This window comes from Lynx rufus, unplaced genomic scaffold (assembly GCF_022079265.1).
Source record: "Lynx rufus isolate CCGP_SWC_20201006 ecotype Redwood Valley unplaced genomic scaffold, mLynRuf1.p SCAF_9, whole genome shotgun sequence".
In the NCBI taxonomy this organism is placed as follows: Eukaryota; Metazoa; Chordata; class Mammalia; order Carnivora; family Felidae; genus Lynx; species Lynx rufus.
This window is the reverse complement of record NW_025814897.1, coordinates 80,230,309-80,247,708: the sequence shown is the minus strand read 5'-3', so window position 1 is coordinate 80,247,708 and position 17,400 is coordinate 80,230,309. Positions and strand designations below refer to the sequence as shown.

The 17,400-nt window shown below is 35.5% G+C and overlaps 1 protein-coding gene across 1 annotated transcript in view; it reads right to left on the bottom strand.

Annotated features, from left to right (window-relative positions):
- Positions 1 to 408: 408 nt before the first annotated feature.
- LUZP2 (leucine zipper protein 2) overlaps positions 409 to 17,400 on the bottom strand; it is a 265,710-nt gene continuing 248,718 nt past the window's right edge. Inside the window, 2 exon segments of the mRNA XM_047072511.1 lie at positions 409 to 513; positions 1,270 to 1,346. Coding sequence (XP_046928467.1) covers positions 409 to 513; positions 1,270 to 1,346 — 182 coding nt within the window.

Here is a 17,400-nt window from a genome sequence, read left to right as displayed (position 1 = left end):
CAAATTTTTATGATATGGTTGCAATTTGGATTCTAAGAATGCCAAGGATCCACAACATTTTATCATCCTCCAATTAATTTCAAAACTAGATGATAAAACTACTAGATAGCCAATGAACCAGAAGAATTAAATGTCATACTGCATTTGAGATCAAAACTGAGCAGTCTATACTGGGCAATTTACTGATGACAATGACTATTTAAGACTGTGGAGATCCATTTTAATTAGGTTATTGCTCAAGGATCATCATTGGCCTGGAATCTTTTGGAAAATTTTTAGACTATATAAAGTTACATAAAACTGTGAAAAAGTTGCATGCTTTAAAAACAGTATTTCCATCAAGCCTGTGGTTGAAAAATAGTATGAAGACAATCATAAATGGATGTTTTTAACACAGTTTCTTGATATTTACAGTATTTTTTCTTCTCTAGTTGCCCTCCCTTCAAAGTTGGTCAATTGTTTTTCCGGGTTTTTCTTCACCTCGCATTCAGTACAAGGAAGGATTTGCAATTTCTGTCAAACAATACAGAAAAGACATTTAGGATAGTTGCGATAAATATACATTTAAGGGAAAATTAAAATCTTAACAGAATAGTAATATAAATTTTTTACCTCAACAAATATCCTACAGACAAGTGAATGCTAGACCCAAATGAAATAAGCATAAATATGTCCATATTTCTAATTCATGGAAGTACAAAAAATACTGTCAACAAGTTGCAAGGTATTTCAAAAACTATTTTGAGAAAACTTTGGCCAAACCATTCAACTCTGATTAACCCATAAGTTAGGAAATGTTGTATTAAGTGAAATGAACCCTACAAATTATTATGATATAATATTTTTGGTCATATAAAGAACAGTACAGAAAGAAGTTCATAATTAAGTTCCTGAACTGTGTTTGTTGTTTGTTTTTGTTGGGGATAGGTACTTCTTTCTCCCTCATCTGCTTCCCCAAATCCTCTTATCTTTTTTTGTTCCATAAGGAACAGATGCATGTTTTTTGTTCTCTGTATATTTTTGGTATGTTTCTTGGTTGTGTGTGTGTGGTGGGGTGTACCTCTTTCACCCTTGTTCTTCTGAGGTTCTGAGATGATCAAGCCAAAATGTTAGTTGCAGGCACAGTGTCCAAAGACACTAGGTGAAGGAGGTATCTTGTATTAGTCAATACAACACCCCTGTTTCAGCTATAGACACAGAGAAAACCATGGGGATCAAAGGAGTCAAGTTCTTTCTGACATAATCAAAACAAGCAAACAAATAAAATACCTGTGGGGTAGTCACTGGCTCTACTGTAGCATTGGTTGGGGGATTGTCTTTGTGCTTCATTGAACAGGTCCTGCCCTCTTGTAAAAGCTGCAAATGAAAATAGATCAGTGAAGTTAAGTTAAATGAAGAAAGGGATAGAAAAATTCCCTTGAATTCTTCCCTCTGTAAAACTTCTTTCCCTTTGATGCAGGTTGGAAGGGCGAGCTAGGGACGAAATAAACTCATCACAACCTGAGTGGGATCCCAAGGAGAGATCAAGCATTCACAGTTGGTTCGGGAATCTCAGTGGTGCTTAGGACAGTCAGCTACTACAACAAAATTCCATTCCAATGGAAAATTCTTTGTAAAAGCACTTAAATGGAAGTAAAGAATTATAAACTACTATATCTGTGAAGCGTCTAGACCCTAAGATATTAAATATGTCAGTCGTCCATATGCCTGCAGGAACATCAATATTGCAAGCTAGGAAGCAATTTAAACAATATAATCATCAATCTGTGTAGAAAAAAATCCTCACTACCTTAAAAAAGATTATATTTTGGAAGATAAGATCTTAGATTTTACTAACCAGGAATTCTCATCTTACTTGTTAGCCTCAACAGTTTTGAAGAAGAGTTGCTGGCAGTGTATTCCAATTGGGCTTCATTTCCGTTTTAACTAAGGTTAAAATATTGAACTTCTCTTCCTTCTCTCTCTCCCATGCTCTATCATTCTCTCCATCCTTTTCTTCTCTCCTTCCTTGTCTGCTTCTCTTCTCTTTCCATACTATCTCTCATTCTTCCTTCCTCCCTTTTTTCTTTCTCTTTATTTTAAACACTTTTTAAAAAAATTTTTTTTTAACGTTTATTTATTTTTGAGACAGAGAGAGACAGAGCATGAACGGGGAGGGTCAGAGAGAGGGAGACACAGAATCTGAAACAGGCTCCAGGCTCAGCCGTCAGCACAGAGCCCAACGCGGGGCTCGAACTCACCACGAGATCATGACCTGAGCCGAAGTCGGCTACTTAACCGACTGAGCCACCCAGGTGCCCCCTTTGTTTTAAAAAAATTTTTTTTAACGTTTATTTATTTTTGAGACAGAGAGAGACAGAGCATGAATGGGGGAGGGTCAGAGAGAGGGAGTAAACACTTTTTAAAAGTAACTACAAAAATCATTTATTGTAAGTATATGTTTCTTTTGGGGGGGCGGGGTGATTGCCTGTAATCCTTTCTATGTGTACAACAGAGCCTAGGAGTTTAATAGTCCCTGGCCACTGGTAGCTCTGAACATAAACAACTCAGTTTGTTTCCTTGGGATCTAATAGGGGGAGGAGATCTAAGAGGGCCTCATACTAACATCCTATAAATTCTACAAGTAGATGATAAATAAAGAGGTTCCAAAGGAGACTTACTCCAATTTGGATTTTAGAGTAATGTTATTTTTCTATGCTTGCTATTCTTGCACTATATTGCTTTTATTTGAATACACACCATGTTTTTTTACCATTCCATGTCCATACGTATGTCATCCCACCTTCATAAAAGTCTCCACTGTGACATCTTGACAACCAGCTACTCATTCCCTTCCTAGAATGTCATTTCCACCACGAGATAGACTCAGTCATAGTTTCCTGCTTTAAAGGCACAATGTATTAAAAATTATATCACTTAAGATTGTTTTTAGATGTATAAGCATGTCCGGCTCTTCATTTCCTTGAAGACAGAGACTACATTTATCAGCTCTAGATCTCAGCTTCATGCCAGCAGATAACAAGTGGTCAATATGAAATCTCTGAGTAAATAATAATTGAATAACACAAACATTGGCTATGAAAATATTTTAGTACTTCAGAATTTTAATAAATGCCTGATTTTTCATATGATCAGATTTAGATATATTTGATTGAAGCTCCAAAATGGTTACACATTGCCCCTTCTTCTATATAAGCCTATTAGAGTCGAAAGGTAAGATAAAAATAATAATAGGAGAAATCAGTGGTCAAAACCTTGACTACGTTATTCCAAAGAATTTTAAGCAGATGCACAGAGGAATCTTGCACACTAAGAAATGCATTTCTTTTTATGTTCTATGGGTTTGAATAGGACCTGGAATCTAACATTTCCCTAGAATATTATAATTATTCTATTTTTGTTGTGATAATACAACCAGCTTGTGTTTTGATCATGCTTGCATTCAGCCTTTGAAAAATTAACAAATAATTGTATAAAGTAAGCTCAAAAAACATGATGAATGGAGAAAGTTTCCTGCAAAGTATAAGGTACCCCAAAGTATGTTTTAGGAACAATGGTGTTTGTGGGTCATGCACGTTCAGGGGAAAAGTTTCTTTGAAAATTAACCAGTTGTATTTAAAGTAGTTCTTCTCAAAGCCTTTAATATGCAACTTCTTAAAGTTCTGGTCTTGCACAAACTGTCCACATCATTACATAAGGTGATGGTCAAAACATGACACTCCTGGGTGATAACTGGGTCCTATGGCAATGGGGTTTGCATTTTCAGTCAGCACTCCAACAATTCCAATGCACAAATTTGAAGCCTACTTCTTCATAATGTACAAAGGCATTAAAAATCTCTTAGAAGGATATATAATATAACCGTTCCCTAAATCTATTTGACCTTAAAACCCTGTCTTGTGTGGCCCTTCACTTGAGGTCATTGTCATGAGGAAGCTTCATACTATAGGATTTTCAGCAGAGTCTACTCTTTCATTAATGCATGCATGGCTGACTATTTCAGACAAGCCTTTGATCATCTGAACAATGAAAACTTATTAAATTTCAACATTAAAGAAAATGTTATGTGGCTTAAAGATAGCTTGAACCTTTTTTGATACTTTGATCTTACAATGAACACTACCTTTAAAATTATTTTGGTCTGTGCCTCACAGGCATTGTAGAAGTTTCATGAAATGAAGTTCATAAAATTCTTAGTGTTTCTCAGAGAGACAGCATAATTATAACTTGCAGGTTATATCATGCCTTAATAAGCATCTTATCAACTGTACAACCTATGATAAAGCAGGTATTCACTTGGTGAAAACACAAAAGGGAAGTTTCTTCATGGAGCTCTCTTACATTTGTTGTCAACATCACCCAGATTGCCAAAAGTTCCAAACAATTGTAGTTAGGAAGACAACAAAATAAAAAAAGAAAAAAAAAAAAAAAGAAAGGAAAAAAAAGGAAACATTTACAATATTGTATTATAAAGGCAATTTTTCCTAATGGTTATACTGCTTTGGAGTAAAGTAGAATTTGGTTTGAATTTTAGCCCTGATGTTTATTCATTGGTGATCCTGATAAAGTGATTTGATAAATTACTTATCTTTGGGTCTCAGTTCAACGGAGTCACTTCTTCACAGAATTATTTTGAGGATAAAATGAGAAAGCACAGAAATAGTATAAATACTGACAAATAAACATTCTCCCCTCTTCTACTATTTTTCATATTAGTATTAGCATCATTAATGATTATAAACCAACAATTATGACGAGTTGCCACTGACATTACAAATATGAAGTATGGGGCCAAATCAAGTCATGTAAGTCCCATGATGAAGAAGAAGAGGAAAGGGGGACAGAAAAGGAAATGGAAATATACGTTTGGATTTGGAGGGAGGCAAAAACATTTAGTACCAATACTTTTTTTTGACACTATATATAAAAAATAATAAAATTAATGCCATGTTCTTTTGTTGGGAGGAAAAAAGATGAGAACCTAGAAGTTTCAAGATTCTGCAAAATTATGTTGATATATTTGAAGATTTATCCAGTAAAACAGGCTTGAGGATGCTACTGGCCGACTCCTTAATTTTACTCTTCTGAGACCATAAGCAGGATCTACTTAAAACTTGCCAGACTCCCCTGATCCATGGAAAATGAGGGATAATTAACTTGTGTTTCTTGAGGCCATTTACTCTATGATAACTGATCATTTATAATTGAAAACTAATACAGATATTATGACAGGGGACCTATATGTCATATCATGGGAGCCTAAAGTATCTTATTAGTGTCTCTCTTTACCTTTGTTTTGATCATTTAATTGTAGGTAATGTATTGGTTCCATATTTTTTGAAGGTAGGCAGTAGTTAAATTATAAATAAAAACTCTCTTTGGGGGTGATAATTTTAAAATAATTACGTGAACACAGTATATAGATGCCTTTTTAAAATGTAATAACAATCTCTTTCCCAATTCTTCCTCCTGATCTCTTTGTTGCTATTAATACTGCTGGCGCTTTGACTGTCTTAAAATTCTCTGTTTGATAGCCCTGTTCCCTTAATGTTTTAACATCTAATCTCTTTTGTCCCCTTCATCTCAACCCCTCATATTTACACATGAGGGGATCAACAGTTAGATAAAGGTTCTCAAGGCCATAAAAGTATTGTTGCAAATAAAACCCATGTCCACTTTCCCGTAAATTTGGGATCTTTCAAAGATTCTATACCACCTTTTTTTCACTTTATTATTTAACTTTACAACATCTTATATTTGAATGGTCATATTACATTTTACAGTTGTGGCTAATGACACAATTTTTAACAACAAAATAGTTCCCCATAGTTTTGAAACATTCAACAAAGATAACTTAGTAGGTAGTAGGTACACATGGGGGCCTGATGAATCAATGAGATGTATTATCCAGAAAAGAAAAGAAAAGATGACTCTTGGTTAGTTAGGATGACTAGGGATTTCTTCATGAAGGAAGTGAACAAGGAAGTCATCCTTGAGGAATGGATAGAGTTGTTTATGGCAGAGTCAGCGGGATGAAGGGGAAGTTAAAGTAGGTGTCGGGTGGGAGAAAGCATCAAAGGTCACAGCGTCAAGGTCAGCTGAGATAGTAACTACCAAGAGATGACTAGAATAGGGACGGATCATGGAAGAACTTGCAGGCCAAATAGTGATGTTTATACTCAATTTTGCAATTATGAAGAGGCAGTTATACTGTAAATATCCTGTAAGAATATGCCTACTTTTTAAAAGAAGTTTACAAGTTAATACTTTCTCTGTGCTGATATCTAAAGAGATTCATTAGTAGGACTTTGAAGTGATCTATCCACATAATACATACTTAAAAACATCATTCCTAGTAGAACCCTCCTCCTTCAGTGAAAGTTTTGGAATCCATGCCATTTTTTTTTTAATTTTTTTTTTCAACGTTTATTTATTTTTGGGACAGAGAGAGACAGAGCATGAACGGGGGAGGAGCAGAGAGAGAGGGAGACACAGAATCGGAAACAGGCTCCAGGCTCTGAGCCATCAGCCCAGAGCCTGACGCGGGGCTCGAACTCCCAGACCGCGAGATCGTGACCTGGCTGAAGTCAGACGCCTAACCGACTGCGCCACCCAGGCGCCCCAATCCATGCCATTTTTTATGAGCACTTCTCTCTCACTTGCACTATTCTGGAGACCACCAGGATTTGTGAGGGCAGCTGCCTTTCCCATCTCTCAGCAGGCTGATAGGAAGTTGAAACTTGGCTAAATTTTTCAGAAATTAGGTTTAAAAAATCTAATATGTGGAGCTGGAGTTTCAGAACTTATTTCATAAGTCCATTACTAAATTAAATTATGCAGCTGAAAGAACAACAACAACAAACATTCCCTTTTCAAGTGATTCATGTTCATTCGTGCCTGAAACTTAGACACTACATATCATCAAAGTATGCTGAGCTTGTCATCACAACCCAACTCAAGAGATAGTAAATCTTGAGACTTTTCCTTTCATATTCATTGACCAGAATCTAAGAAAAGAAACAAGGACAACAATAACCAATGTACTTTAATTTCCCCATATGGATTCAGTACGGGTCATTGCTTTATCTTAGCTTGCAAAATTGAAACTTGCAGATGAGAGCTGCTAACAGTCTTTCCATGGCTAAGTCTGTAAACCACTGTTTATTAAAGTAATTCAGTATGTTAGACACTAATCCTCCTCTTTCTTTAAGAGATCATGGGGTTTATCTCTTTATTCCATTCCTAGATTATTAAACTGAATGATCCAACTCTCTCCAACCTTGCTTTCTGCCATCCATCTGTTGGTCAGTCTCCAGAAATGTCTTCCTAACATATATCCTATCATGCTAACTCGGTGTACAAAAATGAATCAAATCAAAACAACTTAGAAAAATATCATCCCGTGCACAAATTTGTGATTTCCCATTGCCTATAAAGTATAGTAGACCAAGAACATGGATGAGATGCAGGGGCTGGAGACAGTTTTCTTAAACAAATAAGATGTGATATAGGAGCATGGCCTTCAGACTCACCTTGATGAACCACAGCAAAGCCTCTGAAGGTAAATGACTGGGCATTAAAAGAATGAGTCTCTGCTGTCACCTACTCAGACTCATAGATTTTCTTCTTATTACTATTGTTAAATACACATACATAGACAGAGCTTTTTGTCATGCTGATTTTTTTTTTTTTGCCTCCTTGCCCAACACTACCTAGAATAATTATTAACTTTTAATTCTTTTAATTATTTCTGGTACAACGAGGAGTGGAACTGTAAATCTTGGAAAGAAATGAAAAGTTCTATTTCATGCAAGAGATTTTATGACTAAACAGAATAAGGTAGCGGTTAAGCCCATGGTCTACGAAGTCTGGCTTAACCAATGTTCAAATCCTTAGATCAACTGCTTACTAGCTTTGTGGTCTTCAATAAGTTATGCATTATTTTCTTAATCCAAATTTCCATATTTATAAAATGTAGAACATTATTATTTTATAAATGTGTGTAAAGACTACCTAAGAGAATGAGTTAAAGCACTTAGCTCAGTGCCTCTTACTAATAAGATCTCAATATATCGTAGTAGCAATGATGATAATGAAGATAGAAATGAATTTGTAAACCACCTGGAACAAAGCACTGGAAATATATGAGATAAGCAGTAAATCATACCTGTTATATCACAGCAGACTCCCTGATACTATGTTTTCAACAAATAATTGTTCATATAACGATATATGTGGTGCATGCAGTTTGGAAGGAAAAGTAGTTCTACATTAGCTTTTTCAGATGCATTTGCATTAATACAATGACATTGAAGAAAAATGATACAACCTAATTACCCCCCAAAATTATTATCATCACTATAATAATAAGATTTTTTTTTCTTTTAAACAAGGAAACAGAAATTATACATTTACTGTTGGCTCCAGCATGATGAAAGGGATTTCTCTCTCTCTTTCTTCCCCTCTCTCTCTCCTCTCTTTTACAATGCTGGTGCAGATATTTTGGAAAATAATTTAATAAGACAGATACAGTAGTTTCAAATATGTTCATTATCCAGTATATTTCATTTGGGATAGTCTTTCTCTGAAGAAAATAATCCACATTTAAAAAGAAAACTTTTCACTCAGAAGTATTACTTTGGGATTTGTATAGTAGCAGAAAAGAAAGCAAAATAATCATTGAATATAAAGAAGTTGGTTAAATAATGATAAAATAATTAGGTGAAATATTTTATAGTTGTTAAGACATTTGTGGGCTATTTATTAATATGAAAATTACTTAAGCTTAAAATATATAATTTAAAATTATACAGTAAAATCACAAAGATAGTGCATGTAAAACAGAAATAAATGCACCAAACTTTTTATATTGACAAATGTCAAAGAACAACAGTAAAGTTTGAGAGGCCAAAACAGACAATTTTTTGTGCTTTAGCATTTTTGTTGGTTTCAAAAAAACATATAACACACGTCTATCTGTCCGTCTGTCTTCCTTTCTATCTCTGAAACTATTCCTCTCTTTATCTGTTCTTCCACTTCCTCCCTGACTCCTGACCTCCCTCCCTTCTTCTTTCCCTCACTCCCTGTCTTTTTCTCCCTCTTTTTTTCCCCTCTCCCTGTTCCTCTCCCTCTCATTTCTTTTTTTTTCTTTCTTCTTTTTCTTCTTTCTTGGGGGACATGGCTGATCTGTCACTTTGCAATGAGCTATGACCATCTATAGAAGAACGATTTATCTATGTACAGTTTGCCTATGGGAGAATATATATGTTCATTAAAAAACATGATTTTAAGATGGAAAAGTGCCTAGAACCTTAAGCTTTTCCTTCCCTATCAATTTGAATCTCAAATTCTCTTGAACTAAAGGGAAAAGCTCAGACATCATTTTCCCTCATGCATGTGATTAAGAAATGTAATTTTACTTGTGGAAGAATGGATAGAGATATAACTAGCTTTGGTGAATAATTGATTAATTATACAAAGTAACTGTTCGCTGCCTTAAGAGACCAAAAAGGTTTAAATACTAATCTTGAGAACTGCATAAAACTGAGCAATCAAAGGCTAGCACAGGCCTTCAAAACATTCCATCTTAGTTAGGTAAAATTTAATCTGATTAGCAAGATACCTATATCCAGAAACTCAAGTGATAAAATATGAAGACTGATGAGCAAATGATGCACAAATTCAGCTGCTTCAATATGCAGCTCACCTATTATCCAGGAGACCTAGGGAGGAGCACAGCTGGGTCTGTAAATTATGAAATGGGATAAGCCATGAATACATCTTTATTAAAGTGATTGCACTTATCTCTCACATACACATATACAGTGACACCACGAGAGTAACCAGTTTGTTTCTGTGCTTTTGAGCAACGGACAGCTAGCTATCTGACCACATGTTGTATCATGGCCAACAAGCAGGCTAAGTGATAACAAAACTATGCAGCTGAGACAACCCCAGCTAATTATTTATCACCATACGTGGGAAATAATCACACAACACACAATCACAACATAGTGGGAAGACTGTAATTCTGGGATATCCTAATAATGATTAGGACTTTCATTTTAATGTGGAGACACCAGACTTTGGAGCCATGTGTAAATGAATTTTGAGTCCCAACTCCATATCCCACATCTACGATAATGGGGGCAAGTTAATGAACATGGAGTTCCCTGGACTTTGGTATTTTACAAAAGAATAAAGTTAAACGCCAATAATAAACATTGGCATTGTCAGCTTCAAAGTTTGACATTAGAACAAATAAAGCAACAAACCAACACACACCTGTATTTCAACAATGTTTCTGAGAAGCAAGGCTATTTTAGTACTAAATATATAAAGTATCCAGAATCAAAAGAAATTATTCTTGAGAAGCAGACAGAGAGAGATGGAGAGGTAGAGAGATGGAGAGAGATTGACTGATTCATGGAAAACACACTAATATTGTTACTTGACTCTATTCAATGTCAATTTTCTACATCTTCGTAGTGTTGAAAACTTCATCACAGGCTAACACTTGCCAGTGGAATGGCATTTGAAATATACCAATTTAACCTTAATTTTTCTTCATTTGTAAATTGTGGATAATAATGCAAACACTCAAAATTGGCATCATTGCAAAATAAGATAAGGCAGGTAACTCAGTTTAGGTGAATGGAATGACAAGTTAGCCCATCCTAGGTTTGAATTCCTTTAGCCTTTATAAGTTGTATGGATTCGGAAAAGTTACTTCATCTTCTTGAGGTCGATGCCTTATCTGTAAGGTTGGCAAAGTAATACCTACCTGAGAGGGTTGTTGGAAGAGTTAGATTACATATTTTAAAAATGTATTTATTTATTTTGAGAGAGAGAGAGAGAGAGATTATGAGCAGGGGAGGGGCAGAGAGATAGGGAGAGAGAAAATCCCAAGCAAGCTCCGCTCTGCACACTGCCAGCGCAGAGCTTAATGTGGGGCTCGAACCCATGGCTCGTGAGATCATGAACTGAGCCCAAACCAAGAGTCAGACGCTTAACCAACTGAGCCACCCAGGTGCCCTGGGAAGAGTTAGATTAAATTAAAACTATATAATGGTTCCTAATGGAGTATCTTGCACATATTAGGTGCTCAATTAGTTTTCTTTCTATGCTTTCTTTCTCACCCTCAGCTTCCTCTTCCTTCAATCAAAATGTATCTCTTTTGCCAATAAATATTTGGATCCTATGAGAATAGGAACACGGATATTCAGTCACTTTATTTTACCACGTTGGTATCAACATACCCAGGTCATTAGACAATCTTGATATTGCCAAAGGATTTGTTGCCGTTCCAAACCTCTCCCCACTAGTCTGTGGTTCTTCCTGTCTCATCCTTTTCTATTTATGATTTAACAGGGCAAGAAAAAAATCTTATTAACCAGCCACTCAGTCTTCCTAAACAGGCTTAACCTTGGAGGATGCTTTCATCCTTCGTGTGTGTGTATGTGTGTGTGTGTGTGTGTGTGTGTGCGTTTCTCCTCAATACAGAATCATCACAATCTAATTAATTTAACTTAGGGATTTAGTTGCCTCAAAATGTTTTCATTATGATACAGGCACATTTTTGGCTTCAATGCAAATATCCCATTTAGAAATTATGAAAATAAAGTCATATTTAGGATGACCTTTTTAAAAGGGTGTTTTTAAGAATTTAGCTAAATATCCATAATATTGCTGCCTTAGAGTCCATTTTGTGTGGAGAGGGGTCTGCTGGGACTTGGAACTGACACTAGCCCTGCCCAGGAGTGCTATCCTAGGTAACAGCCAGCAAAGTCACAAGAAGTGTAAATTCCTGATATAACCTCCCCAGTGCCCTGGAGATAAGCATATGTCTCTCCTAGCTCCTTTCCATTTTGTGCTTCTCCTCCTCCTTCCTCAGAATTTACCAAGAGTCCTGCTCTTTTTGGTTTGTGTTGACCAATCAGGTCTAACTCAGGACCCCCAAAGCAGTCTACCTACCAATCCTAAAAAACAAAAACAAAAAAAACATGTACCTCAGTTTTTGCTACTCCCTCTCTCCTGGTATCCTGCCTTGACCTCCCCATTGCCCCAGTGACCAATGCATTGTACCTCCTCCAAAACCTGTGACTAATGAAGTTCTCTATTTCACTTTCCCTTGCCTTGTGATCTTTCTCGAATCTTGGCTCACCACCATCTGAAACCCCAGGGCTCTTCTTAACAAATGTTAATTTAATAAAAATCACAAGGAGGTCTATGACTGAATTAACAATCATTGGAAAGCCTATGGAAGGAACATGGCTTCTTTTGCATTTTGCTTATTTTAAAATATACTCTATTCTTTCTCTCAGAAATAAGGAATAATATTTAAGAATTATAGCAGATGAAATGATTTATCATAAATTAATTTAAAATCTTTGAGCTTGCATCTCTGATCCCACTGATCACTATAACTTTGTTATTGGTATTAAACACTTGGTTCTACTTCATAAGAGAGATTAGCTATATCTCTTGTGATCTTTCTCTAAAACATTAAAAGAACTCAAAATAATTAATGCAAATGTATCACTGGGCAACCTGAAATTCTACTAACAAAAAATATCTCTGGCAGGTACAGAAGTCCAGTTGATTCTTCTGGGACAGGCTGGAGGCTAAAAAGAATGCTTTTTGAAATATTATAAAGGAGAAAAAAATGGAATTAAATACCAAGGTACTTAAAAATATGAATGCATTTTGGCTAAATTTTTCTGTGATGCCACCTTTCTGTATGAAATAATTTGTTATATTTATTACAGGATGATATTTTAGCACTGTATTTAGTACTCCATATGAAAAAATTAAACTTTTTGAAACCAAAGCCCTAATTTCATAACTTTAGAAGTTTTGGAGAAATAATAATATGCATCTGCTAGGATGAGCATTTTGCTTAGTCCCGAAGGAAATACCAATATTTTTATAGTTACTGTCCTCAAACTGCTTATTATGTAATGCAAAATGAGAATTTTGTACAAATAATCAGGATGCAGATGGACTGTGACACAGGATAAAATAGGTGTATAAACCAAGCATTATGGCAACCAAGAAGAGAAAGCCATTCTGTGCCTTCAGGGAAGATAAGAGGAGTCAAGAAAGTATTGACCAGATTAAGCTTTATGTGTACATCACTGTCTGGTCAATATCCTTATAATAAATTAGCGTGTTTATTGGGTATTTTTATTTATCAGATTAATAAATTAACCATTGTTATTATGGTTTCTATACAATTTCTGATAAGAACTCATACTTAAGTCCACATTTTGCATACTTTAAATTGATGTTAAAGTAGGGAAAACATGCAGACTTATATTTAATGTGCAAAGCAGAAAAATTTTCTGAAGATAAAATTATTTGCCATTCTGCATTATCTCGAGGTGTGTCTATTCCTTCTTGAAGGAACCGCAATAGCAATATAAAGAAGGCCTTGTATAAAGCCAACCTCTTCAGATGCCCAGAATGACAATGGTGTGTAGTCTCCAAGCCCAGTTACAGCAGGGCATGACTTGCTTAGAAAATTTTGTTAGCCAAGCATCTGCCAACAACTCATCAGGACCATCAAATACTGCACAATGGATATTGGTTATAATGGTAAACTAGGATTTCTTAAATCTGTCAGAATTGTGTTAGCATGAAAAAGTTGGCATCATCTTTCCATTCACAGCTCTAGGATTGATTTTCTGCATATTTTCCCCCTCTCATTTCCCAAACAATACTTTGCTGTTAAATAAACTCCCTTTGTTTAGGGACTTGCAGGCAGGTGTAATAGAAAGAAACAGAGCTGGTGCTTTCAGTGCTAAAGAGAAGCCATTGTGTTTTTCATTTCCTCAGCATATTAAGAAAAATTAAATGTTTGCTATGTATAGGAGTCAGAAATATTGTGAAACACATTTACATTAGCATTAAGTCTTAATTCCTAAGTGAAAATTAAAAGTGAATGTTCAATGTCTTTCATTCTTGATATGCTTTAACAATATGAGATGCATTTGCAAACTTCAGGTGAATGGAATGGAACAGGTACATCCTTTGCTTTCTCCAAGTGTCTCCAATATTATCATTTAAACAAAGCCTGTTTCAAAATAATTTAAACCTCACCAAACTGATAGACCAATATTCTGCTAAGGCATTAGTGGTCTAGTTCAAGTTTTCTAAGGCTACTTAAAAAAAAAAAAAAAAAAGGCCAAGGGATCCAGAGGCCATTTTCCTAGGTGACCTTTTCTGGTTTGCATAGGGCAGGAAATGGAAAGAAACCACAGAGATATATGAGAAGATGCATGGTCTTGGGGTGCCCTGGTTGAGCATCCAACTCTTGATTTTGGCTCAGGTCATGATTCCAGGGTCATGGGATCAATCCCCGTGTTGGGCTCCGCACTGGGCTTGGAACCTGCTTAAGATTCTGTTTCTCTCCCTCTGCCCCTCTCCCCTGCTCATGCTCTCTCTATCTCTAAAGAAAAAAATTAAATTTAAATAAATTTAAAAATTAAAAAAAAAGAAAATGCATCGCCTGTAATTCCTAGTTTGGGACCTTGACCATGGAAATATGGAGACCTTGAATATTAAAATTGCAGAAGAGCTTTCTTAGAATGAATAAGGACATTGTGAAATTACTGAATACTGTGCATTTAATTTGATATCATATATAATTATCATGACAAACCTGCAAAAAATCAACATCCAAGTTTCTCAAAATGTTTATCAGGAAATATTGAAAGAAGAAAATCTAGGTAGGTTTATTAAAACATTACACATTCCTGGGCTGTGCCCCGTATCTACTGATTAATAGTCTATGGGAGTAGGGCTTTACAAGCAGTTTTACCAGTTGACCTGGTGATTCAGACATGCAAAAGTCTGAAAATCACTGATCCACATTATATAAATAAGGGATCTGAATTATAAAACCACTTGCCAAAGTGACATGTGAGGAAATAGCAAAGTTGGTGTTCAAATCTAGGTTTTATGTAATTTTAAGTCTTTCTCTACTCTATTGCTTAGTCTCAGGTGTACCAACAGCAGTCAAAATGCATCTCTTTTGCTATTTATTTACTAAGAGATTGCATGCACTCCCATCAGCTCTCAGTGAGACTGCTGATGATCATAGAATCCTAGAATTCAAAGAGATACTCACATTCTTTTCCTCCACATCCGTGCTTCAATTCCCAAATACATCCCAGAATAGTTGTTTTTCTTTACTCAATCATATAATATACTATGTCTTCCTGTAGCTAATTCTGTATTCGTATACTTTTCATTAAGAGTTCACTTTTACATTTGACTGAAATATTCTCCTTCTTATAGCTGTTTTTACCAGCAACATCTAGTTCTGCTCTGGAGTAAATAAGACCACTCCTTATTTCACATTATAGTTTTTGCGGTTGCTTTCGTCATCTCTTTTCTATTTAGAGAAATTAATTAAAACATACAACTCAAAAATATTTATTGATGTTTTAAGTGAACGGTATAGCTTTGAATAAAGGAATGGAAAGTGATAATTACTGAGAACCTGCTATGTGTCCTTGATAAACCAGGTGTTAAGTTTGGCTGTCTCACTGGAACCTTTAACAAGTTATATAAGACAGGCAACATTTATCTCTCTTTGTCAAAGGAGGAAAATGAGCCTCAAGGAGTTAAATAGTCATGGTTACACATCAGGTAACTGTTTGAAACAGAAATGAAACCAATCAACATTACATACTGAATTTCCTCTGGAGGTTTGTCCCTTAAGCTTTATAGTAGACACACTCCATTTGTCACTGTTGAACTTAGCAGTGTCTTTCTAGAATAGAACATGTTGTATCAGTCTACACTGATAAGCAAAATCAGATAAGAGATTTATCTCCCTTATTCTGGGTATGGCATCATAATTACTTGAAATCAACATTATAACTTCATGTGGCTGTTTTGCAAATGTCATCACAGTTTGAGTCAGAGCTCACAGTCATTTGAAACTCTTTAATTTGTTACAAGATAAATATACAAAAATTAATTCCATTTCTAAATGCTAGCAATTAAGAATCTGGATGAAATTAAGAAAACAACCCCATTCATAATAACATCAAAAGGAATTTAAAAATTAGGAATAAAGAAAACAAAAGAAGTGCAAGATTTGTACACCGAAAATCTGCAAAATATTCCTGAAGGAAATTTTAAAAGATGTAAGTAGATGGAGAGATAACTAATGTCGATAGGCTGAAAGAATCAATATTGTAAAATTACAATTGTCCCCAAATTTATCTACAGAATGCAAATTCTGTCAAAATCCCAACAGGCTTCTTTATTATAACTGAAAAGCTGAACCTAATATTAACAAGGAAATGGAAGGTATTGAAAATAGTCAAAGCAATCTTGAAAATAAACAATAAAGTAAGGGGACTTTAACTTCGCAATTCCAAACTTACCATAAAGCTACAGTAATCAAATCAGTATGGTACAGGCTTAAGGACATACATATAGATTAATGAAACAACTGAAAGTTAAGAAATAAATTCAGATTTGTAGTCAATTATTTTTGACAAACGTGCCAAAGCAATTTAATAGAGAAAGTATATTCAGGTCATGAACCCAGGATAGTGGGACTGAGCCCTACCTTGAGCAGTAGGGAACCTATCACAATTCCGGACTTCAAGTTATATTACAAAGGTGTACTGATTAAGACAGTATGGTACTGGCACAAAAAGAGACACATAGATCAGCTGAACAGAACAGAAAATCCAGAAATGGACCCACAACTATACGGTCAACTAATCGTCGACAAAGCAAGAAAGCATATCCAATAAAAAAAAGTCTCTTCAACAAATGGTGTTGGGAAAACTGGACAGCAACATGAAAAAGAATGAAAGTGGGCCACTTTCTTACACTATATGCAAAAATAGATTCAAAATGAATGAAATACCTAAATGTGAGACAGGACACCATCAAAATCCTAGAACACAGGCAATAATCTTTTTGACATCAGCTGAAGAAATTTCTTCTTTTTTAAAAAAATTTTTTAAGCTGATTTATTTATTTCTAGGAGAGAGACAGAGAGAGTGAGCTGGGAGGGGCAGAGAGAGAGAGAGACAGAGAGAGAGAGAGAGAATCCCAAGCAGGCTCCTGTCAGTGTGAAGCCTGATGTGGGGCTCGAACTCATGAAGTGCGAGATCATGAGATCATGACCCAGGCTGAAACCAAGAGTCAGAAGCTTAACCAACTGAGGCACCCAGGCACCCCTGTAGCAACTTCCTAGTAGACATGTCTCTAGAGGCAAGGGAAACAAAACAAAAATCAATTATTGGGACTTCATCAAGATAAAAAGCTTCTACACAACATAGGAAACAATCAACAAAGGTAAAAGACAACCTTTAAAATGGGAGAAGACATTTGCAGATGACATATCTGATAAAGGATTAGTATCCAAAA